Source organism: Hyaena hyaena, unplaced genomic scaffold (genome assembly GCF_003009895.1).
Source record: "Hyaena hyaena isolate Hyena2069 unplaced genomic scaffold, ASM300989v1 scaffold_1123, whole genome shotgun sequence".
Taxonomy (NCBI): Eukaryota; Metazoa; Chordata; class Mammalia; order Carnivora; family Hyaenidae; genus Hyaena; species Hyaena hyaena.
Window position 1 is genome coordinate 302,788 of NW_024081756.1, and position 27,898 is coordinate 330,685.

A 27,898-nucleotide genomic window follows, 5' to 3' on the forward strand; every position below is an offset into this window, starting at 1 on the left:
TTTTATTTATTTCCAGGAGAGAGAGAGAGAGAGAGAGAGAGACAGCGTGAGCAGGGGAGGGTCAGAGAGAGAGGGAGTCACAGACTGAAACAGGCTCCAGGCTCTGAGCTGGCTGTCAGCACAGAGCCCGACGCGGGGCTCGAACACGAACCGCGAGATCATGACCTAAGCGAAAGTCGGACGCTCAACCGACTAAGCCACCCAGGCGCCCCTTCTTTATTGTGTTCTGTAGTCAACAACAATTTAAATGGAACCAACACACAGAAAATATAACAAATTATCAACCAACATAACACTGAGATCCGAGATGCTGATACTGTTTGACAACATAGGCTTTGGTTTATGAATTAATTGGATATGGATATAATTATGGATAATGGATATGATTAATATGCTAATATTGTCATTTAATGTATCATTCATTCATTCATTTTAGCTCCTGAAATTATTGATGTATCCTCCAAGGCAGAAGAAGTAAAAATAACAACCATAGCCAGAAAGAAAGAGGTTCAGAAAGAAAAAGAAGCTGTGTATGAGAAGAAGCGCAGTGTCTATGAGGAGAAGAGAGTTTTCATCGAATCTGTAGAAGAACCTTATGATGAAGTCGAAGTGGAACCATACACGGAGCCATTTGAAGAAGCTTACTATGAAGAACCAGATGAAGAATATGAGGAGAAGGTAGAAGCTAAAAGGGAAGTTCATGAGGAATGGGAAGAAGATTTCGAGGAAGGCCAGGAATACTATGAAAGGGAAGAAGGTTATGACGAAGGAGAGGAAGAGTGGGAAGAAACTTACCAAGAGAAAGCAGCAATTCAAGTCCAAAAGGAGGTTTATGAAGGTCTGTATCAACAGGGAGCCTCTTTTTCTCACTTCCTACGATTTTCAATGTTATTAACCTGATCTGCAATGAATATGAAATCATTGAAATGATCATTTAGGTCTTAAGGTTAGAAATTTTTAGAAACTTAATCTTTAAGCTTCTTCAGTTATTTTCAGGCTTTGACATTATAAGTTGAAACATTCATTCCTATTACTAAATTACAAGTGCTATTTTCTAATGCAGAAATTCAGGGTTTACTTCCACTGCCTTGGGGCATCTCTGCCTGATCCTGCTTCAAAAGCCAGCTGCAAAAGATCATGTTACCAATAATGATCCCAAACACAATACTTTCCACAATTATGTATTCTTATTTCTTTTGAAATTAATACAGTCTACTAGAACTTACCTATTTAAGCATCCCTTCTTATTCCTCTGTTTTTGTTAAAGAATCCCATGAGAGAAAAGTTCCAGCAAAAGTTCCTGAAAAGAAAGTACCACCTCCAAAAGGTTTGTAATTGGAATTATTTAAATATATCAGAGCATCAACATCATTATCATTGCTTGTTTGGCAAAGATGTTTAAATCACCAGTTCAATCCAATAGGCACAACTTCTTCTCTAAGCTTTATTGTATCAATGAATTTTTTTCCTGAGAATATCTAATTAATGCTAAATTTTAAAAGAAAATAGAAGGATTATTATGATAAATATTTTTTAAAATATCCAAACTATTTGAAGTGCAGAGTACCAAACTTGTTTCTTTCTTTAAAATTATATACATGTTGTATATGCATGTATACATATATACAAACATATATGGATGTGTAGGAAGAAAGAGAGAATTTTAATAGAAATTCTAAAAGTACTGCAATTTCTTTAAAATGCTTGCAGTTGTAAAGAAGCCAGTAGTTGAAAAAATTGAAAAGACTTCTCGAAGAATGGAGGAACAGAAAATTCAAGTTACCAAAGGTATTATGATTTAAAACATTTCTAGTACCAAGTACACACGTCATCTGTTTACTGATGTATATTCCCATGTTATTTATATAATCATCTAACCTAAGGTATTTTAAAAGTTTGTGCAAACCAATATTCTTCACAATACAAATATATTTGTACATATTTTTTAAGTACCTGAAGTTTCAAAGAAGATTGTTCCACAAAAACCTTCTCGGACTCCAGTGCAGGAAGAAGTAATTGAAGTGAAAGGTATACATCTTTGTCTTTCCAGCTACAAGTTTTAAACATTTTCATTTACGTCTATGTATATGTGTACATATATTACTAAACAATTCACAAATCCGAAACTACCAAAATAAAGACATGTTTATACAGTATATATTTTATGTCGAGTTGCACATAATGCATAATTTAAGGAAATAATAACATCCCCTTTGTTTCTAGTTTTGCTTTAAAATTACATAATATTTTTAATCTAAGGAAGGCTTTGTTTAATGAATAGTCTTCTAACTTTACCATGCAATGCATTCCATTGCATATAATATTCCCCATCCTCTCGTTTATATGAAGAAACCTTAGTGGATTTGGAAAAGCACCACGTTACGTGTGAAGAAGTTGTGTCTATTTGATTCCCACTCAGTAATGTTTGATAAAGGCTGCATGGGTTGTTTGTCCCTATATATCAAAACATGATTTATTTTCTTGTCAATACTGACTTTATTCTCAAGCTATCATATTAACCCATTCATTCTGTATGTATGTGTTTGAGCTGGTTTCTTGTCTTAGAAAAAGAAATACTAAATGTGAAATGCTCTCTTTAAAGTCCCAGCTGTGCATACAAAGAAGATGGTTATTTCAGAAGAAGAGATGTTCTTTGCTTCTCACACAGAGGAGGAAGTGTCAGTCACAGGTATAAGGCACATTTGAATTTGGGGGCTCAGATGAGTTTTTATCCCTCTTTGTTTTACCTAATTTGTGATGCTGTAGGCATCTCTGTCTCCTTGTAACTCTCTGTCATTTTTTTCATTGCACATTGTCTCTGTTTTAATTTGTATTTCCATTTTCTTTGTAAATTATAATTACCACCCACAATACGGCATACCAGTAATTAAAATGTACATTTTTTTAAAGTCCCCGAGGTACAAAAGAAAACTGTTACTGAAGAGAAAATTCATGTTGCTGTTTCCAAAAAGATTGAGCCTCCACCTAAAGGTATTAGTGATTCCTGCTAAGTTTAAAGTCTTTTAAAAATTCCATCATAAGCACCTGGATATGTTAATATTGCATAATGGGTTTGGTCATGTGGTCAGCAGACCTACGGCCATTGTGCACAATGGACATTACAGGGGGATGGGAGACCGAAGGAACACACAGGAGAGAGGCAGTGGACATTGCAGGGCGAGGGAAAGACCATGAGGAGCACACAGGAGAGAGGGATGAACATAAATGGAAACTCTGTTCTCTGCTTCAGGGACCTTAACAATCTAGCGACCAGCTATTTGGAAATAGAAATTTGATGTCCCTGAACCAGCTAATGCCATTTCCCCAGAGCTGATGGTTAAGTTTTCAGGAATTTTGCGACCCAGTATGTAATACCTCCATGATCAAAAGTTAAACTATATAAACTTTAAATAAGTATATTTAAAAACTATGATCATAGTTAAAACTTTCTACTTCCACTTTTGCTGCACTTTATTATAATTATTATCTTTGTTTCTGAGGTTGTTTACATCACTTGTGCCTATACAGTGGAAGTACTAGATCATGGTGGGCGACTGCACATCTCTTCCAGACCCCATGATGATGACATAGTGCTCGGTAGCCAGGGAGGGAGTGTTTACGCCATCACAGAAATTGGAAAATGGCAACTGCTAGAGATTAGGGCTCCCACTCCCCCCCACGCCCCACCCAAATCATTAAACGTTTAGGATACAAAAAGTATTTAAGATAATCGAATGCAGTTGTTATAATGCAGTCACTTTGTACCTGTAAAGTTTCTAAAACTGGCATTTGAGGCTCTTTCTAGGAAAGTTCAGGCTCCTGCAGTGCAGGTGAAGGTGAATAAAAACTACGTTTTCTAAATAGCCATTCCTCCGGTTCCCTTCACTCTTGGAGGCTTCTCTAATTCATTTGGCATAAAAGAGAAATGCCTACACTTTATTTTAATACTGTCTCACAATATATGCCTTGTTGTAAGAACACATGATTTCTCAAGAATGGCACTTTCTTTTAAAGTCCCTGAGCCACCTAAGAAACCAGTCCCAGAAGAAGTGGTTGCTGTTCCCATTCCTAAAAAGGTGGAGCCCCCACCAGCCAAAGGTAGAATAATGTTTTGGAAAAAAAGAATGTCTCCGTGTCTGTCTTTTTGTATCTTTTTCTATGGGATCTGTGTGTTAACGAAATCGCATCTGCCAACCATTTGTAATGTATTTAATTCTGCATATGTTGATTCCAGTAATTGTGATAATGTATTATGCAAGTATCAGTAACATTTAGACCATACTAACTGGGCCTTTGTTTCATGGAATGTATGTAACGTCTCTGTGGTACTGGTTTATTTAGCATACGTTTCTACCACAAGTAGAGCATGTTTAACTACTTCCTAAATTCTTACATTCTTACTGAGGATTTGCACGTTAGTATACTCTTAAATGTCTCAGAAAGAGGCTCGAATTCTCAACATTGTTTCAACAATGATATCTTAAAAGTTCCTGAAGTTCCCAAGAAACCTGTGCCAGAGGAGAAAAAGCCCGTTCCTGTACCCCAAAAGGAACCTGCTGCTCCCCCAAAAGGTATACCAGCACTGATGATGGGGCAGCCCTGTGCGCTGAATGCCTTTCTTTTGCATTATATGGTCTTCAGCTGCGTGCTGTGCTGTCTTACTAGTTTGTGTCTTTTGGATGCCCCTCGTGTTTTTCATTTGTTTACCACCTTCCAGGGCTGTACTCTTGACATACATTATTGATGACACTGACCATCCCAAAGACATCACCAAAAGCATTTTTAAAAGAAGTAGCTAGGTCAAACTGCTGTCTTAAATTTTTAATGTGTTTCCTGCCTTAGAGGAAGAAGAAATATTTGTGAAACTCCTATTCGGCAGGCATGTTTCTAAGAAAAACTCTTTCACCTCTCACATGTGGGATTTTTTTTCTTAATAAAAAACACTTCCATGAGTTAAAAAGAGATACGGAGAGTAGCAACTGGACAGCATTGGGCAGAACTGAATGTTAACTAGATAAAGATTGTACACTGCTGCTAGTAGTGGCCGCTCTTCTGAAAAGTCAATAGTGCTGAGTCTAGACTAGTTGAAAACGTTGATTTTTGACATGTACTTTCACCATGCTTCCCGATTTTAATTGAATGTCAATATTTGCCATAAGTGTTGCAATTATCTATTATCTAGTCAGGGCCCTTTTGCCTAGGTATGTTTGAATTCAACGTGCTAATTCTTTACTTTGGTTTTTTAATTTGGGTTGTTTGTTTTGTGGGGGTGGGGGTGGTATAAGACAATAGTTTATGGATGCAGTGAAGCTACAGACTGCACACACCTGATCTGTTACAGAGAGATTCAGCAAGAATTCAGTATCATCCAATTTAGGCTTGCTGAAGTCTTACTGTTCCCATTTTGCCTGACTGCCAGTTTCTTCCTGAATCAAATCTGTTTCCCTCCTTCTCAGACTCTTGATTGTTTCCGAATTCTGGGTCTTTTTTTAAATCAAATGATTTGTCAAATAATTCTGATGATATAATTATTAAAATATAATGAGTATATGAAGATAAAATATATTAAAAGGTCATATTACTAAAACCAATACTAATATCAAAGCCACTTGATCACTCCTGAAAGAGACACAGAGACATGTCTCACCATTAAAAACAAATGCACATAGTATACATATGTTTATATATATATATACATATATATAAGCACAAACACGCATGTATACATAATATATACAGACATGAATGTGTATCTGTATAATTACATCAGGATATTACAGATTATAGAGGTGCAGAAGTTCACAAAAACTGCTATCTTATTTAAAATAGAAACAATATGGGGCACCTGGGTGGCTCAGTCGGTTGGGCAACCGACTTCAGCTCAGGTCATGATCTCATGGTTCGTGGGTTTGAGCCCCGCATCAGGCTCTGTGCTAACAGCTAGCTCAGAGCCTGGAGCATGTTTCAGATTCTGTGCCTCTTTTCTCTCTGACACTTGCCTGCTCATGCTGTCTCTCTCTCTCAGAAATAAATAAAACATTAAAAATATTTTTTAAGAATTGTTATCAATCTTAAAAAATAAAGTAAAATAAAATGGAAACAATATTTGCCAGTAATGCATGCAGTTAAAATACATCTGCCAGTTAAAAATTCCATACCATCAACATTTAGATAAACTAAACTGTTGTAAACCTTTTTGGGTCAGAGATCCTTTTGAAAATGATGAAGCCTCTGAGAGAAAAGCATATATGACATACCCACAGAATTTCACACACAGAGCTCCCCAAAGCCACTGACACATGGATATCAGATGGAGAAGCCTACTTACACTAGAATGAGTGCTTCTTGATTGTTCAACACACTACAGTTGCATCAAAAACAAACAAAATCAAAAGAGAAATGGGAAAAAATGCTAACATATAGATACAATTATTCTAAATACAATTATTCTAAGTACATCTTAGTCTAAGATAGTCTTAGATAAATTAACTCCATTGTCATTATGGATTCCATTTCTCCATATAAAGCATGACAAGGCTTTGCTACATTCTATACACACTCTCTTGTTTGTGTAGTTACTGACCGATGTGTTTTATCAAAAGCATACCAATATATAAAGAACAAATTATGTACATATCATTTTGTGTCTAGAACTCATTTTTAATTGCCCAAATGCTTCTGTAACACTACTTGTGACATTTATCACATTGTGACCTGTTTAACATTATAGTCTAATTTTCTGCATTATTTTGCCAACACATAGAATCTATAACGTTAATGAACCACTAAAGATTTGTGTATGTGCCGATGTCCATTCATAAAAGTGGAATATATGTGAACTAATGTTCTGTTTTAAAAACCTTAAGTCCCAGAGGTGCCGAAGAAACCTGTCCCTGAAGAAAAGATTCCTCTTCCTGTTGCAAAGAAAAAGGAAGTTCCACCAGCTAAAGGTACAGTGCCTTGCATGGTAAAGGAGCCCTATTTTTATGTCTTGAGTACAAAACATGTTTGTGTTTCCTTATCTGTTGAGTCACTTTAATTCAAATCGAGTGTCTTACGGTGTGAGTAAAAATTCAACAGAAGTGCCTGTCCACCTGCCTACTCTTTTACAAAATGATTGTAAATTAGCTACTTTGGAAAATACAAAGTCATTTCTAAAAATTAATGTCTTTTCAAGTTGCTGAAGTACAGAAGAGGGTTGTCACAGAAGAAAAAATAACCGTTGTTACTCAACGAGAAGAATCGCCACCACCAGCAGGTACTTCATTCCAACTTCATAAATAACCTTATCTTTCCTTCTGGCTTCTTTAACTGCATGTCTTCTCTCCTGGGCATGCCAGTTCTGTGTTGCTCATTTATTTTACCTTTCTGCGAATTTTAAAATCAAATACTATTCTTTAAGTGCCAGAAATACCAAAGAAGAAAGTTCCTGAAGAAAAAAGACCTGTTCCTCAAAAAGAGGAAGAAGCCCCACCTCCAAAAGGTATTGGCTCTCTGTCTTTCCAAGCACCATCTTACATAATATTATGGGACAAGGCAACTAATGGTTTTGTTAGTTCTGCGACAGAAATAAGTTGTAGGTATATATCTGTGTTTGGGGTTGGGCTTCAATGAGATAACTCTGAGGTTCTAAAAGTGCATGTTTCTAAAGTGCCAGCTCTACGTAAGAAACCTGTCCCTGAAGAGAAAGTTCCTGTACCAGTTCCTGTCGCTAAGAAAGCTCCTCCTCCCCGAGGTAGGATTTGACAAAAATCTTTTAGCTTGTGAATTCTTGCTTTGTTCTGTCAGGTGTCTTCCTGTGTGACCCTCCATCTCTCTTCTGATTGAACTGTTGTGTGTACCTCCTAGTGATATGTTACGTAACTTGTTTTCCCACTGTGTTAGTGATAAACACACAGTATACTGTGTATATATTTCCCAAAGTCTGAGGGAGAGAAAATTGCTAAGATTCTTGAAATTTAAACTTCAACTTTAATGCTTTTTTAAAGCTGAAGTTTCTAAGAAAACTGTTGTAGAAGAAAAAAGATTTGCTGCTGAAGAAAAACTATCTGTTGCAGTTCCTCAAAGAGTGGAAGTCATGCGACACGAAGGTATATTATCAGAAGTGAGGGGGGGAAATGGGTGTGTGTGTTTCCTTAAAGTCTTTCTTTCCAGATGTGACTATTTACCTTACAAGTTGTCTTTATCAGTGTCTACTTGCTGTGGCTTTCTGAGACTAAGTCTTTTGTGTCTGCATTGGTCCTAAATCATTCCAAGACAGTGAATGGGGTGCTGAAAATGTGATAATTGTCAAAGTAGCCACACTTGGACATCATCTGAATATTCTTCTCAGTCTTTGGCTGTCCTGATCTCTTATCTTAAATCAGCTCTCACTTCCATGTAATGAGGGAAGTACTATGAAGCCACACCCTCAGCAGATAGAAGAACCATTATCCATCTGTAGGGAACACCTGGCTATTAATCAGTATTTCAGGAGGCTGAATTCAAGTTCAATATTATCTTTTAAAATATCTGCAGAGGAGGAGTGGAGTTACTCAGCAGAAGAGGAAAGAGTGTCCGTTTCAGTTTATAGAGAAGAGGAAAGAGAGGAGGAGGAGGAGGAAGTGGAAATTACAGAATATGAAGGTAAACAATGCCATGAGCTAGAGGTGATCTGGAGTCTTGGTGGGCTGTTTTCTTTCAAAGATTGTTTATCAGATTAATGAGAGTGACACAAATTCGGTGAACATCTGTGGGCCTCATTAGCTGTATCTTTTGATCAAAACATAAGATTCAGGAGCATCACTTAGAGTAAACATTCAATGTATTTCTTGTCCATCCTCTCTTACTTGGCTATATGGGAGGAGAGAAAAGGCTTCACATTTATAGGTCACTAATGGTGCAGGTATCTCCATATGCATTTATCCTTTCAGTAGATACAGGACTTGATTTCAGCATGATGGTCTAGCATAAACTTCACCTGGTAGTCTAATGTCTAAAACATGAGTAACATAAAGCAGTGTTGACAGCACAACTCACAAACGTATCCTGACTCAGTTTTTAAATGAATAAGAAATTGTAAAAAAAAAAAAAAAANAAAAGAAAGAAAGAGAGAAAGAGAGAGAGAGAGAGAGAGAGAAAGAGAGAAAGAGAGAAAGAGAGAAATTAAGAAATTAAGAAAGAAAGAGAAAGAAAGAAAGAAAGAAAGAAAGAAAGAAAGAAAGAAAGAAAGAAAGAAAAAGAAAGAAAGAAAGAAAGAAAGAAATTGTATTGCCTTATTATATTCCAGAAGTCAAGGCCATGTTTGAGAGCAAAGCACTGAGCACATGGGTTTTTCTTACATTTCATGTATGAAGAAAACAATGATGTAGTATCTTTGGTTGGATTAGCCATTTAGATGTTACCATCCCTACAGTGCTAGTTCTCTATAGTTTCGTAAGGATTGAACAATAAGCTTTATTTCAGTCCTTTTCAATGAATAAAATACCACTAGGCTTACCGCAAACGTGCAGCACTCTGGCTGAAGCTATATATCTGAAAGAACTTTCTTAAGAAAGTTCTAATGTAGCCCTGCTTTAGAGAAAAACCAATAAGCTCTGTAACAAATTGACTCTCTTTCTAATAAAAAGATAAATAGAATTCTATATGTAGATGCCCATGAGTGCATTTCTGGCTAATAAAAGGTGCCCTACTTCTCCTCCATGTGGAAGAAAAGTCCGTATAAAATTCCAAGGTGCAGTCATAACAGAATGGCTTGGAACAGAGCAAGATGGGACATGACTCCCAGGAGGAAGCCCACTGGTTCTGTTGTGTTTCCTGGGAAAGGCCACGGTGTTGGGCCCAAGTCGGGAATCTAATAGGGGAAATCAAATATAACATATGCATATAGAAAGTTCTCAATGTATGAATCTGATTTAAATTGTTGATGGTATGCATTATAAATCTCTTTCCTTACTATGGACTCTAGTTAAAAGGAGAGACATTCTATGATATTCTTATGTTTTCATTAAGCCTGGAAGATTTAAGGTCGGTTAAGGTTGCCTTTAGGGTAAAAAGATGTGACTATACCTAGATCTTATTTTATAATTAATACTATACACATAGGCTCAAAACTCATATGAACACACCCATCTCTTTTACCACACCTGCCCCCGCAAAACTGGAAGAAATGTGTTTCCAAGTCCTCAGTAGGTTTCTCATATGTAATCTAGGTTTTTTATTTAGAAAGCCATTTATGGTTCCTCAAGTGTATGTTTCTGCCCTGAAGCCTTCAAATCTAGAGTGGTCTGTTATTTTTGAAACCTGTCTTCAAATGCTTGGGTTCTTATTAATTTAGCCACTAGGATGGTCTTTTATGTCGCGTACTTGTTCTGTTCTTCCTGTGAATACAAGTATTATTATCTTCATGATACACTTAAAAATGAAATGATTGAAACTTATTTTTCACATGCTTTATCAAAGCACACGCTCTGATTAAAATGCACTTCTTTGGGTATTTTAAATAGGAACAGTAGGGGATTGGGCAAGTGTTAAACATTTTATTATTTCAATTGCTCTTTGAAGTAACAAATTAGAGCTGAAATTAAACTTGAGAAGCACTACAACTTTTCTTTAAACCTGATGTCTTTAAAGTGATGGAAGAGCCAGAGGAATATGTCGTGGAAGAAAAGACGCACTTTATTTCTAAGAGAGTGGAGGCCGAACCTGCCGAAGGTATACAGACTCCTGTGTTAATTTGAGCCCCACGTGCGTTTGGCTTGTCCCATTCTTTACGTTCTCTTGTAGTTTGTCACTTGTATTGCAAGTATTGATAGCTATCACATCTAAGTGAAAAGACTCCACATATTTTTATTGAAAAGAAATCTGGGGGGACCTGGGTGGCTCAGTCAGTTAAGCGTCTGACTCTTGGTTTCAGCTCAGGTCATGATCTTACGGTTTCCTACATCAGGCTCTGCACTGACACCTCAGAGCCTGCTTGGATTCTCTGTCTTCCTCTCTCTCTGAACCTCCCCATTTGCGTGCTCTCTCTCTTTCAAAAATAAGCAAACAATTAAAAAAAGAAACCTGGGCATTTCTACACATGTATTTTATCATCTTTTCAAGTGCTTGAGAAGCATGAGAAGAAGATTGTACTGAAACCAAAAATTCCTGAAAAAGTAGAGGAGCCTCCACCAGCTAAAGGTACCTTTTTCTCTCAAAGAATATGATACCCTTTGCTTTAACAGCTAGAAAGCCTTTTATTTGAGGACTGCTTGAATTTTGTCCACACATGTGTATAAACATTTTTGCTGATTCAGTCATTAATGTTTGTGTATACATATCCTCTTTACAAAAAGCGAAGCCCCACGTGCCAATTTGTCTGTAATGCAAACTAATATTCTTAAACCTCATCTTTCTAAAGTTCCTGAGGCACCTAAGAAAATTGTGCCAGAAAAGAAAATCCCTGCTGCAGTCCCTAAAAAGGAAAAAGGTATATTGGCTTTACTTTATTCATTCTTGCATAATGGCTGTCTTTTTCATCTTAAATTGATATGATCTTCAAATTTGTGTAACATTAACAAGAAAATAGCGTGTCTGTGTTTAAGGTTTTCCACATTGTGTGCTTGATTGTGTTGCTTGATATCTTTTAAGTGCCAGAAGAGCCAAAGAAGCCAGTTCCAGAAAAAAGGGCTCCTCCAAAAATGGTTAAGAAAGAAGAACCTCCTCCAACCGAAGGTAAATGAAATCGTCCAGCACAAAAATGAGAACCGTATCTTGTCTTTCATCCTCTCACTGCTGTCTTTGGCTCCCACCTCGTATAGGGGGGTTATTGGTGTATGTCGGAGGCAGTGGTGTATTATTGCCTTATCTATGGGTGGAGTATTATTTGTTGTGACGTTTATTGGTGTGTATGTTGTAAATTGTCATAGTCTAAAATCACAGTACTTTCTGGCCAAAACAAACAAACAAACAAATCCACTTTATGTAAGTAATTTAACTCCCAAATCCTAAAATTATCTTTCAAGTGACTGAGAGGCATGTGGAAATTACTCAAGAAGAAAAAGTTCATGTTGCTGTAACTAAAAAAGAGGAGCCTCCAAGAGCAAGAGGTACATGCAACCTTTCAATACCCAGAATATTGTACTTAACCTAGTCTCTTTACCAAATACGCTGGTTATATGGGTGTTGCTTGTTGTTGTTTTTGTTGCTCTAGTTGTTTTTTTCTGTGTGAAATAACGATCATGTCAAGTCTTTTATGTTTGAGTTACTATCCTATGACTGCCTTTTGGCAGTTTGAATTAGGGAAACAATTCTTTAAAGTGAAATCTGTCTTTAAAGTGCCTGTGGAGCCCAAGAGAGCCGTGCCAGAAGAAAAAATTCCAAAACTCAAACCTAAAAAAGAGAAGGAACCACCAGCAAGAGGTATACCAACTTTTTTCAAAAATCAAAAGAAGCATGTAGGTACTGAAGCTAGCCTAGGGGAATTGGGATCTTTAGTGAAAATAATCTAAATACTTTATTATAAAGTAAGTAATGTGCACATGCTATTTTCTGTCACTTCCAAACTCAACATTTCTGATACCAGAAAGTACTCTCTTCTTTCTTTTCCAAAAAAGTGTGAAGCTCCCCCAAACGTGTACTTTCCCTTAACATGGACTTGTCTTCTAATATGTTATTGTCGGTATACTAAACTCATATGCCAAAATGATTGTTTCTTGGGGCAATCTTTGACAAAACTTCAGATTTTTTAAAGCCTGGATTTTCTACATTGTGCCAGTGGAGCTTATGGAGAACACTTTAGAATTGAGGCGAAGACACTGTTTATGTGACTTAGGCTTCTGCCTAATGACTGTTTGCTAGTCATTTTTTATGCTATCTGGGTGTCTTTTTGAACTCTGTTATACATACTACCTGATCTTCTTAAAGGATTCATATCTTTGAAACATTAAGCAGGTCAGAAAAAAGTATTCCTATGTATAGTAGACCATGTTTATTTCCAAGTCTGTTGATTTTTCTTGCCGTGTGAATGAGAAATAATGATGAGTATGTTGATGGTTGTCTTTGTCTGTGGACGGTTCATACACAGTGCTTCTTAACATGTACATATTCAAAATCCTGTAATTCACTTTTAATAATTACTCTTTTTAAAGTCACTGAAATCAGAAAAAGAGCTGTTAAAGAAGAAAAGGTATCCATTGAAGTTCCAAAGAAAGAAGCTCCTCCCGTGAAAGGTATGTTGAACTTTGACTAAGTAATAAACTCTACAGCTCTTTGCCTGCTACCTCCTAACCTGACTCCTACCTTTACTGGCTTCTTGTTGACTTATGGCAGGATATCTAACATTTGTAATCATAAATAGCAAAATGAACCCTCTGTAATACCTTGACCAGGAAAGGACTGTCAGGGTCTCCCATAACCAGTGCCTGAATCTATCCCATAAGAATGAAATTGAAGTCCATTGTCACTATCACTCCTAAATGGGCTTGAAGTAAAATGCTGCCTGTTGCCCATTCATTCCAGAAGTAACTGTAACTGAAGAGAAAGAATGGTCTTACACCCAAGAAGAAGAAACTGTTTCAGTGGAACAGGAGGAGGAATATGAAGACTATGAGGAATATGATTATAAAGAATTTGAGGAGTATGAACCAACAGAAGAATATGACCAATATGAAGAATATGAGGAACGTGAATTTGAGCATTATGAAGAGTATAAAAAGCATGAAGAATATGTCACAGGTATGAGTAAAACTACACACCTGACACCACATTAAATACTTTCAGATTCCATTAGAACAGGATAGAAGTTTGGATGCCCAAAGACATTTGCAAAGAACTTTATTTCATTTGACAAATTCAGGATTTTTTGGTTCTTCAATAACTTCTAGAGACAAATCTCCATAAACCTTAAGGTTACTATTCGACTTTGATTCTGAGACTGGTCTTTTCCCCCCTCGCTTTTGCTTAGACACAAAATAGCAAATGTCCCTAAGTTTTTTTCTGAGAAGGGTTAAGAGTTTATCTTCAAGTGCCTGTGATCATTCTAATACATGATCAGAAATTTCTGAATATCTCTTATTCTGAAGCTTGTTATTATCGAGTCCAATAGTCTTTTGAAAAATATATTTGCCATAAGTCAAAAATATTCATAAAAGATATTTTTACATTCAATGTAAACATCAAAAATGATGGGTTCCCATCATCAAAACTTGGCAAGGCTGCTTTAGAAGTAAAGACAGAGGAGGCTAACACAAGCAGTTCTGTTACATCTAATGAAGATCAGATTTGTCAGGTAAAACTTCAGCTGCAAACAATTCATTTATTTTACTCAAAGAAATAAGTTGCTACTGGAATTTTGAAATGACTCAGTATTATTATTTTACATACCCAATCTCTGATATTTCATAGCTTAACTTTGAGAGCATTCTATGTGGTTGTACAGATGGCATTAAACCAACATTATTTAGAAAGAAGTCTTAAACCATGACTTTTTCTACCTGAAGTGAAATGAAAATGTTAATATGTAAGAGAAAGTTACAATGACCTAAAAGCCAGGAGGAAAGGGCACTGTAAGCTTGGTTAGGGCTTTTAGACCTTATTCTACTTGGACTGGTGATTCTCATTCATCTCTAGAGGCTACAGCAACAGTGTAGATAAGAGATATATTATTTTACTTTTTTGAATCCATTTAAGAAGTAGCATGTTTTATTTATGTTCCAAAGTCTAATATTAAATACCCTGTATGTACTTTTAAAGAACCCAAGAAGCCTCTCCCAGTAAAACCTGTGCAAGAAGAACCGGTTCCCACAAAGCCAAAGGCCCCACCAACTAAAGGTAGAGTGAGAAAAATATTACCAGTTCTAAGAGATCCATGTTTCCTACATGTCTGTCATGCTGTAAACACATGTTGAAGTGGCAGCGTACAAAATGTGTGTGTGGGGGGGGGGGTATTATGTTGTACATTGTGTTTCTTAACTTTTTGTTCTTACTACTCTTGAGAAATTTGGTTTTTAAATCTGTTAATGTTGGTATTTTAAAGTGCTGAAGAAACCTGTCCCTGAAGAAAAAGTACCAGTGCTCATTCCCAAGAAACTCAAACCTCCACCACCCAAAGGTACATTGCAGAGTGATAACTACGAGAGACGTCTTTCTTACCTATGTTCTGTAAACGTGTCTTACTGCCTTGTCTGCTGTTTCTTGGTTTTACTGAATGTATTGTGGTCCTGATTCTTACTTTTCACCATTTTTGTGTATTTTGTATTTTTACGGTGTGTGTGCGGTGTGTTTTAATGTTCTTCAATAATTAATGTCTTCAAAGCGCCTGAAGAACCAAAGAAACTTGTTGAGGAAAAAATACACATTTCAGTTACCAAACGTGAAAAAGAGCAGGTGGCTGAGCCGGCTGTTAAAGGTATAATGATTTCCTTCCAAAATTGTGGTCTTCTATAATGTCACTTTAAAAATTAAGGTAGCTATGTTTTGCTTTATTTTGTCTTTGTATGTCTTTTATCACTGGGATTTATCAGATATACAAATCTGTCAACATAAGATAAGTAGATAATGCTATCTATAAAAGAAAAGGTTGTAAAATATATCCTTAGCCCATGATACAACAGCTGTGGCTATGATATATTTAAAATAGAATACTTGGATTTAAAATCAGTGACTGTTTGACACATTCCTAACTTATCTAACCTGATACAATGATATAAAATGTTGACCACGCTTTAATGACTGTTTATTCATTATAAACTTATTTTAAAGTATAAAAAAAAAATCTAACTCAGTGTCTAGTCATTTTTTTCTCTAGTAGAAAGTAATTTCTCTGCACTTTCAGAAAGTATACTTATCCAGAAGTAAATTTAGCTTTTCAGTAAAGGGTATTTCCTACAAGCAGAGATACCTGGACACCAAACACAATTTCACATCTGGGCTCTGCTACTTCAAACTTCCTTGAGTATTTTTGTATGTTTTTATCCCAGTGAGGTTCAGAATCATATCCATGGAACATATAAAGTTTCCTATAGATGAACAGTTGTATATCTATCACATGAGAGACACTTGCAAAATTATTCTGTCTGCTTAAAGTAAGACAAAGAAAGCATTGGCTCGGTGGCCTGCTTCTGACAATAAAATGTCCTTATACTTAAATTTCAAGTGCCCTTGAAGCCCAAGAGAGTTGTCACAGAAGAAAAAGTACTTGTTGCTAAAAAAGAAGTAACAGCTCCTGTTAGAGGTACATAATACCACTCTTTTTAATGTGTTGTGTGTCTCCTTTGCTGTAAAATTCATGTTCAGTTCTATGTGTGTAACTCTTCTCTGGGAAAGATAAATTCTGTTCTTTCTTCGGTTACAAATGGCTGTGTTTGTAATGAGTCTTAATTTCATTGAGTAATTGGTAAATGTCAAACCTAAAGATAATATCTTTAAAGTGCCAGAAGTACCTAAAAGACGAGAACCACAAGAGATTGCCTTTGAAGAGGAAGTTGTAACCCAAGTGGAGGAATATTATGAAAAGGAAGAAGAATACCTTCATGAAGAAGAGTACCTTCATGAAGAAGAATACCTTCATGAAGAAGAGTACCTTCATGAAGAAGAGGAGCTCATAACTGAAGAAGAAGTGGTACCAGTGAAACCAGCCAAAGGTAGATTATACCTCTTTACAAAGGGATACACAGCAGTAGCTCTAGAGTCTGGGTGTCTAATTTGGTCAGATTCTGGGGCTTTTTAGCACCAAGGACCAATTTTGCTTATTTTAGAAACAGGCATTTAATGCTGAAGTATGATTTCTGCAGTTACTTTTCACATTTTATATCTTTTATGCAACATTTCCAAAATTCTTAATAATATCTTTAAAGTGCCTGAGATACCCAAGAAACCTGTTCCAGAAGAGAAGAAACCTGTTCCTGTTCCCAAAAAGAAGGAAGCCCCGCCAGCAAAAGGTATACCACTATTCATAACATGGGCATTTTAAAGCCTTAATCTCCATATGAATATCTTCTGAGTTCGCAACTTTGTGTGTGTTGCTCTCTGTTGTTAGAAATGTTAGTTGTGCTTCATACAGATGTGTTGTTACTAGCAGTTAGAACTTACCAATAAACACTATCTTTAAAGTGCCTGAGATTCCAAAGAAGCCAGAGGAGAAGGTTCCTGTACCCGTTCCTAAAAAAGAGAAGCCTCCACCAGCTAAAGGTACATCTCTTTCTAATCCATCAGTGGGATAATGTAATCATTTATTCGCATAGTATAACCTGATAAGCCCATCACTTCTTTCCCCGTGACAATATTAACAAGACAAGGACCTCCCAACTGGTTATAGGAGCAGTTTACCATGTATTCATCTCTAAATTTTGCCATCAAAGCATGCTGATGCTGAATGCTTGGCTCTTCCTCTTTAGTGGAAAGTTCTTAGCGTATGGTAAATTCTCACTATAATAGCAAAATGGACAAGATCACTGTTTACCAGGCATTGTGTGTTGTCTTGATCACCTGTCTGTGTTTTCTCAGCGTCTTCTATTTAAATTTTTGTGTCCCTCCTGGCCTTTGTTTTGTCACTGTTCCTATTTTTATTCTTAAAGTAAAATTGTATAATGCTTCAGTTAAGTCTGAAAATTGCTGGATCCTTATCTATGGGTGAAGAATTTGAGACTAACCCTACTTGATATCTTTAAAGTTCCTGAAGTACCCAAGAAACCTGTACCAGAGGAGAAAGTACCAGAACCAGTTCCTAAAAAGATGGAAGCTCCACCTGCCAAAGGTACATGAAATTGCAAAATTTTTCTTATTTCACATTTGCATATAAGGAAAAAATAACTGGTTCAATTCTATGCACTTTGGGCATACAACTGTTAAATATTCCTTCATGGAAAAGAAAATATTAAGACAAAATGCTTCTTGAAATACCTTGGTCATACTTTTCTTATTTATCTTAACCATTTTGAGACTGTGCTTAACCTCAAAATTTTATGTCGTGTAACATTTTTCTCTAAATAATTTCTTTAAAGTGCCAGAAGTGCCCAAGAAGCCTGTGCCTGAGAAGAAGGTGCCAGTTCCTGTACCTAAGAAGGCAGAGGCTCCACCCACAAAAGGTACATCACTTCATCATTTAAAAGTATGGGTTCCAGTTATGTATATTCACATACACCTTCCCCCATAACATACGTTTTAAAAATCTGTCTTACTAGAAATGTAAAATTCAGGTATTTTGTGATTATTTTCATATGTGTTGCTCTAAGACATATTTAAAAAAACAGATTCTTAAAGACAAATAATATATTTAAAGTGCCAGAGGTGCCCAAGAAGCCCATCCCAGAAGAAAAGAAACCAACACCTGTTCCGAAAAAAGTGGAAGTTCCACCACCCAAAGGTACATTAGTTCTTACAGAACCAAGGCAAAAAGGAAAACTAACTGGCATTATACAGCCTCACTAATTACAATTAATGCTTAGTGACATGGAATTTGAGACAATTGATGCTCTATGATGAAAAAATATTTGCTTTTCATGTTTTCCCATTGTTATGAATAGTGTACGTAAAAGTGACACTTGTACAATTGAATAAATATCTTTAAAGTGATATCCAAGAAACGCGAGCCAGTTCCAGTTCCTGTAGCTCTGCCTCGGGAAGAAGTTCCATTCGAAGAAGAAATTGCTCCTGAAGAGGAAGTTCTACCTGAGGAAGAGGAAGTTCTACCTGAGGAAGAAGAAGTGCTGCCTGAGGAAGAGGAAGTTCTACCTGAGGAAGAAGAAGTTCTACCTGAGGAAGAGGAAGTCACCCCTGAAGAAGAAGTTGCTCCTGAAGAAGAAGAAGTTCCTCCTGAGGAGGAAGAATTCATACCTGAGGAAGAAGTTGTACCTGAAGAAGAGGAAGTTCTTCCAGAAATCAAACCTAAGGTGCCAGTACCTGCACAAGGTATAGCAACTCTTCTTGAAGTCATCAAGGCCTCTTTTGTGTTGAATTCTACCTTTCCATCTCTTTTTTATTCATCTCTAGTCTTATCTATACTACTTCACTCTTTATGGTGTCTACCATCTAAATCTTAGAAAGCGTTCCAGACATGTGTGCCTTTATTGTTGTGTCTGTCACGTGTGTCTGTCTATCATAAATGGTCCAAATGTCTTTTCAGATTTCATGATATGCAATGTTATTTAGTCATTTGTGGTCTTATTTTCATTTGTCTTTTTGTCACATATATAATACTGTGCCTGTGATTTTTAATGTCTTAAAATGAATGTTTTTAAGTGCCTGAAGTGCCAAAGAAACCTGTACCAGAGAAGAAAGTCCCTGTTCCTGCTCCTAAAAAAGTGGCACCTCCACCACCCAAAGGTATACCTCCCCTAAGTGAATGCACATTCTTCATCCATAAACATTTTCATCCAGAAAAAAATATGGTGGAACTGGGTTTTAGGAAAAATTATATTTATAAAAGAGTCATATTTTTATTTCTAAAAGTGTTCAGGAACACCAATATCCACTTTTCACTATATGCAAAGCAGTATTTAAGAACAAAGTTAAAAGAAACTATTGTCCCAGAACTGCCACAGAAGTTCTATCTACCCAGTTGCCTATAATTTTATTAAACATCATAACTTTATTTTTTTTATTTTTTAATGTTTATTCATTTTAAAGAGAGAGAGGGAGAGCATGAGCAGGGGAGGGGCAGAGAGAGAGAGAGAGGCAGAATCTGAAGTAGTCTCCAGGCTCTGAGCTGGCAGCACAGAGCCCAACGTGGGGCTCAAACCCACAAACTGTGAGATCATGACCTGGGCTGAAGTTGGACACCTAAACAACTGAGCCACCCAGGTTCCCCAAACATCATCATTTTCATATAGATATTCTGCAAAGCTAAATTATCAACACAAAAAGATACCTGAAAAATATGATGAATACATTTTCATAAATTTCATTTTTCAATCATTTATATGAAGTGCCTTTGTAACACTGGGATGAAAAGAAAAAGGATTGAAGAAGAGGACTGAGTAACAGCTTATGTCTTGTGATGCATACATATAAATGGTAGCCCAGCAGGTTTTGACTATAGCCTTGGGTTTGTTCCTTGTTGCGTTATTCTGAGCAAGCCTTTTAACCAACCTGAGCCTCGGGTTTTTCTCCTTTAAAATGGGGAGACTGATACCAGTTCTGGTGGGCTCCGATGTTATTGTGAGGATAAAATAAAGTAAGTCATGTGGAAGTGCTCCATCACTGAATGAGTTATCCAGATCAGCCCATAGTCCAGGCAAAGTCCATATAGTTGTACCTTAAAGCTCAATATTTTCTGCAAAAGGTCATGGCGTCACTACCTAAAATAAGGATAACCCTTCCCCCTACCAGATTAGTCATATAATCAATGAAATGGTAAAGCTGTTCCTTTATTAAATTTTTTTTGATGTTTTTACTTATTTTTTGAGGGGGGGAGGGTAGGGGCAGAGAGAGAGGAAGGGAGACACAGAATCTGAAGAAGGCTCCAGGCTCCGTGCTGACAGCTCAGATTCATGAACAGCAAGATTATGACCCGAGCCAAAGTCGGGTGCTTAACCGACTGAGCCACCCAGGTGCCCCATGCTGGTCTTTCATTAGATTTCAAGGATTCAGAAATACTTTATAGGTAATGATTCAGCAAATTACTAGTGAAATTTAGATGGATAAAACTACAGCATCTGTCTTCTGATATTCAAATAGGCTACTGACCCCTTGCTCTACAAAGCCTCTTTATATAACTTTGGGCTCCTGACCTACCCTATATCTCTATCCTGAGCAACTGCTGCATGTGTTCTTCCTGTGTGTGGCCTTCTTGTGTTCTCTCTTTTTTGTCCCTCACAATAAATCCTTCACATGAAATGATGTCTTTAAAGTGCCTGAGGTTAAGAAGAAAGTGCCAGAGAAGAAAGCGATCATTCCTAAGAAAGAGGAGGCTCCTCCCGCCACAGGTACTACTTACCCCCAGGCAAATTAGACACTGCCACTTCTTTCTATGCATAAAAGTCCAAGTGTCCTGTTTTGATAATCTGTTACTAAGCTTGTATTATCACTGTGTCTATTGTCTCTGTGTGTGTGCAACTTAAATTATAAAATAAAACAATATCTTTAAAGTGCCTGTGGTGCCTAAGAAACCTGAACCAGAAAAGAAGGTACCTCCTCCTGGTCTTAAGAAAGCAGTGGCTCCTCCTGCCAAAGGTACCTCACCCCAAAACAGGAATGTGTTTGTTGTACCAACGTTGAACTGTGATGCTGTCCGCACAGGACATTCAGCATACACGTCTGCTTTGTATGGTCTGTCATTTGCATTCCCCACTTGTGACCCTGTTGCAAGCATGTTTGTGCTATGTCATTTTTTTCGACTTTGTGTATTTTACGTTGGCTCTTTATGTATGTTACTTCTGAAAAATAAAAACACTAATCTATCTTCAAAGAGCCCGAAGTAACTAGGAAGCCAGTCCGTGAAGTACCTATTGCTCTTCCTAAAAATGTAGAGGCTCCAGCAATAAACAGTAGAGTATCTCTTTAATGGGCTCTTAGTCTTAAATCACAAACCTCTTTATTTTTGTTTCAATAGCTGATTCTGTGAAATCTCAGTGCTTCATCTTGTGCATGTGTATTTTGATATTTACTACCTTGTGTTGAAAAATGGGAAACGGTCTTTATGTGCTCTTCTTTGGTTCTTGCGTTCTAAATGCCTAAAACGATAAATATCTTTTAAGTTCCTGAAGTACCTAAGAAAGTGGAAGAAAGACGAATCATTCTCCCTGAAGAAGAGGAAGTTCCACCAACTGAAGGTAGATGACTTTCTAAGAAAATAGATTTTCCAAGTCATCATTGTCTAATATTTGAAGGAGACAAATGTACATTTCACTTCAGAAAATAAACATATTCAGACTCCAAAAGAAATTATTATTTACCTAATAGAAATTGGGCAGGCCAGTTAAAATCATCTGACTCTCTTTTCTTACATGTGTAGCCTATTTGTTTGTTTGTTTTCTTTTAATTATACTTTTGGAAAGGAAACTGTATTTGTCATGGGGAGTTTTTCATCAAATGCTGTGGTTGGCAATAGTGGGATAAACCCACCCAAAAGAAATTCCCAGTTAAGCCTGAGTAGTTGATATAGAAAAATCTGACTTCTACCGCTAAGTGAATGTTTGCCTTCAAACAAGGCCACTTCTATTTAAAAATAATAATAATAATTCCTACTAAATTCTCTTTGACATCTTTTCCAACTCTGAAATTCTGGGAAGGGCCTAACATATTTTGAAGACACCATAGATGTTTTTCAAGGGCTAGTGAGTTCTCACGCACTGGAAAAAGGTTGAGCTATGACCTACCCATGGTTATGACAACCTCTGTTATCAAATATATCATTTTAGCCTAATATTCAAAACGAATTATTATTTACAAAATAATAATCTTTTTAAAGTGTATGAGGAACCGGAAGAGCCTATCCCAGAAGAAGAGATCCCAGAAGAACCGCCTAGCATAGAAGAAGTTGAGGAGGTGGCGCCACCTAGAGGTACAGCTACTTTTAGGAATTGGATGTTGAAAATCTTTCCCAGAGTATGTCTAAATCTAATACTGTTCTTCGTATACTTTTCTTATATCTTATCATCGATAAATTGAAGATCGATAATTAATAGCACCTAAAGTGTCCCTTCCCTTCCCCCAGCTTTTCTATTGCATCCACAATACAATTCTTGTGTTATCAGCACTTCAATATTTTGTGGGTAGGCCCTATTATGACAGTTCCTCCCAGTTTCTAGCTTTTAGGTTTTTATTCAGTATTAAAGTGGAGGGAAATCTATTTCTGTGTTGTTTACTTTTTAGAATAATTCTTAGCCTATTATTCCTGTAGACTATGACAGCTTTTGCATTAACTGATATTAATTTGCCAATAGGATTAAGAAATAATAGCTTTCTCACCTTTAAAGTTGCTACTTCATATATATAAATACCATTTGGGTTGCTAATATCTTTTAAAAATGAGTCAGTGCTTTGTGTTATTTTTTGCATATGTGGATGTTACTCTGTTCATTGCATGTCATTTTTCAAAATGTCAATATAATACCTTTTAAGTGCCTCCAGTGGTTAGGAAAGCAGTACCTGAAGCACCTACTCCTGTTCCTAAAAAAGTGGAGCCACCACCAACCAAAGGTATAGCAAATCTCAATTAATAACATCTTTAAATTCCAGTTAATGTTCTTTTTAAAAAAACGAATTAGTTTTCTGACTGCTTTCTTTAGATTCATTTAAATAGCAAACTTATGAAATTGATTAAGGGCTAGGAAAAACTGTAACCCATTGCATATCTTTAGCCTTTTTTGGAATGTTAATGAATGATTATGTGTGTATATATTATTCCAGAGATTTCTCATTCTTAATAGCTGAGAATTTTACTGTTAATTAGTACATCTTTATACTTATATACATAACAATAGATTCTTCTTCCCCACATTCCATTCATAAATTTTATTCCATTACATAACATTTTCTCATGTTACTAAAATTACATATACTATACATAATTAGCAGATAATCCCTGCTATTTAAAAAAAATAATAAACCAGCACAGGTTCTTATGGACATGTCTTCTAAGGTTTGGTTAGCACAAATAAGTGATCTGGGAAAATATCTTTATTGCCTATAAAATTGGTGTCATGTAGTATGGAGTGTCTTCTTAAACTTTGATTATTAAAGATGTTGTTTTTGCTGTTTTTATTTCATGTTTATTATTGAGTATTGTCAGCTAACAGAAATGCCTAATATCTTTAAAGTGCCAAAGAAGGTTCCTGAGGAAAAAGTACCTGTTCCTGTTCAGAAAAAAGAACCACCTCCCGCCAAAGGTACATATTCTCTTATAAGCCAAAACTTCCTGTTGATATATTCTCATTAAGATTTTTTATGTTTGGGGTGCCTGGCTGGCTCAATCATCTCTTGATCTTAGGGTCATGAGTTCAAGCCCCATGTTGGGTATGGAGCCTCCTTAAAAAGAATAGAATTTTTTTTTAATTTAAAAAAAGATTTTTATGTTTATGTCTTTGTATCTTGCCTGTTTTGGTGTCTTTTGTCTATGCAAATTTGCTCTTGACAGTCCTAAATATTAAAACTGTATCTTTAAAGTGCCTGAAGTACAAAAGAAAGTCCCAGAAAAGAAAATTGCAGAAAAGAGAGTCCCTGTGCCTAAAAAAGAAGCTGTTCCCCCAGCTAAAGGTATTTTCGGAAAGATCTTTGATCTTCACTAATTGTTGCATGTTGTTTTTATTCTGTATTTTGAATTTACATCTTCATTTCTCTTGTGTTTAAAAAAAAAGACAAATTTCTTAAAATAGATGCTCTTTCAGGGAGGACTGTCCTTGAAGAAAAAATATCAGTTGCCTTCCACAAAGAGGAAGTTGTACAAGAAAGAACAGAATTAGAAGTAGTGGAGACACCAGTAGAATATCTTGAGGAAGAGTTCCGTGAAGTTGAAGAATATTTTGAAGAAGAAGAATTCCATGAAGTGGAAGAATTCATTAAAGTGGAACAACGTAGAGTTGAAGAAGTACACAAAGCTGAAGAGGTCCATAGGGTAATAGAAGTTTTAGAGGCTGAAGAAGTGGAAGTATATGAAAAACCGAAAGCCCCACCTAAAGGTATAGGAGAATTCTGTAGATATTACACATTGTTATATCTTGCTCTCACTCACTTTTTTTTAAGTGCATTTCATGTTCAGTTTGGAACACTAGAAACCTACTTAGTTTCCAACTTAAAATCAGTGAATGCTTTAAGCATGAGCTTCAACTATTTGATACAAAGATTAATATGGAGATTAACCATACAGAATATAATTTAGCAGACACGATAATAGTATTTGATATCTACTTATCTATGGAGCTCACTGTATGAATTTATAGATTCTTTTTTGAATCTAGCTAAGAATAGACTGTTACATGATTGTTACAGGTACCAAAATATCTGACTAAGGTTATCAGTTGAGTGAAAAAGAAGTTCCTCAGTTCACTGAAGAATTTGCATGCTCAGGCAATACAATTATTGCTTTGTTAACTTGAGTCATCTGTTCACAAAGTGATCATTCCGTATCAAAAGCTTCCACCATTTTATGGTATTTTCATTAGAGAAATAACATTAAGGAAATAAATGAAGCATTGGTAACACCATCCATTCTAGTATTTTTTGAGGAGACACCATAATACAAATAAAATTCTTTTAAATATCACTCCAGATCTTGAACAAATTAATATGTGTATAATATGAAGGAATATGTGTGTATGCATGTGTGCTTAGTATACATAGGAAATCTACAATAGAGATGAAATTTAGCAAAATCACATCTCTATTTGAGGTGTGATGCAAATCCAAAAAATATAAGCAGATAAAGCATTTATGAGCCCTCATTGGACTAACTTTATTAGTAGTACTCCCTAATACTTTAAGAACTCATTCTAAATCAAAACACTAATATCTTTGAAGGGCCTGAGATATCTGAGAAAGTCGTTCCTCCAAAAAAACCACCCACTAAAGTTGTTCCTCGAAAAGAGCCACCAGCTAAAGGTATTTTATTGGTGAAAAACTACTTACCTAATTATGTGTCCAGTAGTACCTTGATTGCATTATAAGTTTGTGTCCTTGATGTTTTTCTTCTCTGTATTGTGTTTTCGGAATTTCTAAAACAAACTAATATCTTTAAAATGGTTGAGGGTCTAAAGGAAGTTCTACCAAAAGAGAAAATCACTGTTGTTATACCTAAAATACCCAAAGCAAACCTCCTTATCAACCAAATAGTAAACCCAGGTTTCCTTCTTTGATACTGTTCAATTGTATATTCACTAACATGCCTATTGATAAATCCATGTTTTCCTATTATTAATTTTAATAACCTAGTAATAATAAATACATGGTGACCATGTGTTTAATGTCCCTGCTTTGTTCATTTTTGAAAACCTCTTGAGTTTTACAAGAGAAATAAAAAACATCTAACAAATACTATATACTTCTATCTTTAAAGTCCCTGAATCATTTAAGAACATTAGAACTGACAACAAAGTACCTATTACTCCACCAAGACAAGCAGAAGTAGTACCAGCTGACAGTGTCTTCTTAATTTTTCTGGTCAAATTCTTAACGATTCTAACATGGGAAATTCTTCTGGATCTCTGTTGTCATATTTGTTATCAAAATTCAACTCATTTTAAGTATTGTAATATATGTGATAAAGTGATAACTCTTTTATATTGTGACTATGTCATGTTTTGTGTTTACATTTTTCTTATGTTCTGCTTGTTACAAATCTCTATGAATGTTTAAAAGTAAAAGAAATTATTACTGCTATCTTTAAAGTACCTGAAGTGCCCAAGAAAATTGTGGTAGAAGAAAAAGTACGTGTTCCTGAAGAGCCCAAATTTCCACCAGCTAAAGGTACCTGCCTTTGCTGATTTCACCACTAATATAAAACCCCCTTTTATTCACTGACTGCGGAGCAGAGAGAAAGAGAGATCATTCTTCCCTCAGTGCCACGATATAGCTGAATTATGTAACCTGCAGTTTATATTCTAAAACATAGTCTTCTTTTTTGTGATGACCCTCTGGAAACAAAGGCATACGCCTAAATGTTGTTATTGTTGATCCTCTTCTTAAACAACAAGTGATGTTGACCCCTTCAACTTCTTTCAAAAATAATTTATGTTGGAAGCTGTTGCCAAGAAGCTCTGGAAACAAAAATTCCAAATAACAATAGAAAATGATGCTATACCCCAAGGACAAAGTATTTTTAATATGACAAATCGAGAACTCATCGACAAGGCAATCCAGAGAGATGCACTGTGTGTTTAGTTGGCTTATGATTTTGGAATTCTTGGTATTCTTGTTAGATCCCCTCTTTGTCTTGATATTTTAGACCCAATTATTATTTTTAAAAATAAAATAAACAAATATCTTTAAAGCACCTGAAGTACCCAAGAAAACTGTTCCAGAAGAAAAAGTTCGTGAAGCTGTTCCTAGAAAGCCTGAAGTTCCACCAACTAAAGGTATACACTGATACTAATCACAACATGAAATGACTCTTTGTTTAGTTATTCACAGTTTAAAATGAATGTGTGTGATGGTAAATCCTTGTATTTTGCTTCTTTACATTCTTAGCATATTTGTTATTTATAAAACTTAATATACTAATATCTTTAAAGTTCCTGAGGTGCCTAAGAAAAGTATTCAAGAAGAAAAATCACCTATAGCTCTTTCTGAAGACACAACGATGTACAGTGAGTGTAGAAAAAATTGGTGCTTCTCTTTGGTTTCAGTTGTGTTTGTCTTCACAGCTTTTAAAAATAATTATACTAATACCTTATAAAAGCCTAACATGCCAAAAAATATTTGGCCAAAATTAAATAATTTGAAAGGTTACTTGCCACAGACAAGGTATATCTCCTCACCAGTTTAAAAAAACTAATAGTCCTGAAACATTGCCCAATTTTAGAAAAGTCATTTGCCTCGCTGCATTTGTCATCGTCTTGTCTTGTTAACCTCTTATGTGTACAAATATCTTCAGCTTTGAAGCGTTTTAGTTCCTCGGGCCATGAAGTAACTTACTTTAACTTCATAGTAATATTTTAATTGGATTTTATGGATTCAAAATGCCCCATTATTATTTTTCTACTCTTCATGGCCGTCACTGGAAGTATTTTGGCAATACTGCTCCAATGACTATAGATTTATAAGACCATTACAATGTCAAAAGAATTCCCAAGCCATTTTTTTTTGCTTTTATGCAAAATTATGATTAAATAATTTGAGAATATGAAATATGAATAATAAAATATTCTGAATAGAATACTGTTCAATAATCTGAATAGTGAAAATGCCAGAAGTCAAGATAGTCTTTCCTTTATTTTAATCCAAAAAAATGCCAATAGTTCTGATATTCTTTCGTTTATTTTAACCTAAAAAGTTCCCTGCTTTAGCC

At 35.8% G+C, this 27,898-nt stretch overlaps 1 protein-coding gene across 1 annotated transcript in view; it reads left to right on the top strand.

The window, feature by feature from the left end:
* Positions 1-27,898, top strand: part of TTN (titin) — a 274,001-nt gene that overhangs the window by 110,315 nt on the left and 135,788 nt on the right. Inside the window, 42 exon segments of the mRNA XM_039222380.1 lie at positions 437-838; positions 1,268-1,327; positions 1,711-1,788; positions 1,951-2,028; positions 2,603-2,689; positions 2,911-2,991; positions 4,015-4,098; positions 4,488-4,571; positions 6,867-6,950; positions 7,178-7,258; positions 7,403-7,483; positions 7,652-7,735; positions 7,989-8,090; positions 8,509-8,625; positions 10,612-10,692; positions 11,083-11,160; positions 11,381-11,449; positions 11,611-11,694; positions 11,985-12,068; positions 12,298-12,381; positions 13,110-13,190; positions 13,480-13,695; positions 14,713-14,790; positions 14,996-15,070; positions 15,275-15,367; positions 16,115-16,192; positions 16,389-16,601; positions 16,815-16,898; positions 17,071-17,148; positions 17,630-17,713; positions 17,961-18,044; positions 18,239-18,322; positions 18,529-18,867; positions 20,808-20,882; positions 21,654-21,728; positions 22,367-22,459; positions 23,020-23,097; positions 23,718-23,786; positions 24,064-24,153; positions 24,285-24,575; positions 25,414-25,494; positions 26,281-26,358. Of these exon segments, the coding sequence (XP_039078311.1) occupies positions 437-838; positions 1,268-1,327; positions 1,711-1,788; positions 1,951-2,028; positions 2,603-2,689; positions 2,911-2,991; positions 4,015-4,098; positions 4,488-4,571; positions 6,867-6,950; positions 7,178-7,258; positions 7,403-7,483; positions 7,652-7,735; positions 7,989-8,090; positions 8,509-8,625; positions 10,612-10,692; positions 11,083-11,160; positions 11,381-11,449; positions 11,611-11,694; positions 11,985-12,068; positions 12,298-12,381; positions 13,110-13,190; positions 13,480-13,695; positions 14,713-14,790; positions 14,996-15,070; positions 15,275-15,367; positions 16,115-16,192; positions 16,389-16,601; positions 16,815-16,898; positions 17,071-17,148; positions 17,630-17,713; positions 17,961-18,044; positions 18,239-18,322; positions 18,529-18,867; positions 20,808-20,882; positions 21,654-21,728; positions 22,367-22,459; positions 23,020-23,097; positions 23,718-23,786; positions 24,064-24,153; positions 24,285-24,575; positions 25,414-25,494; positions 26,281-26,358 (4,500 nt within the window).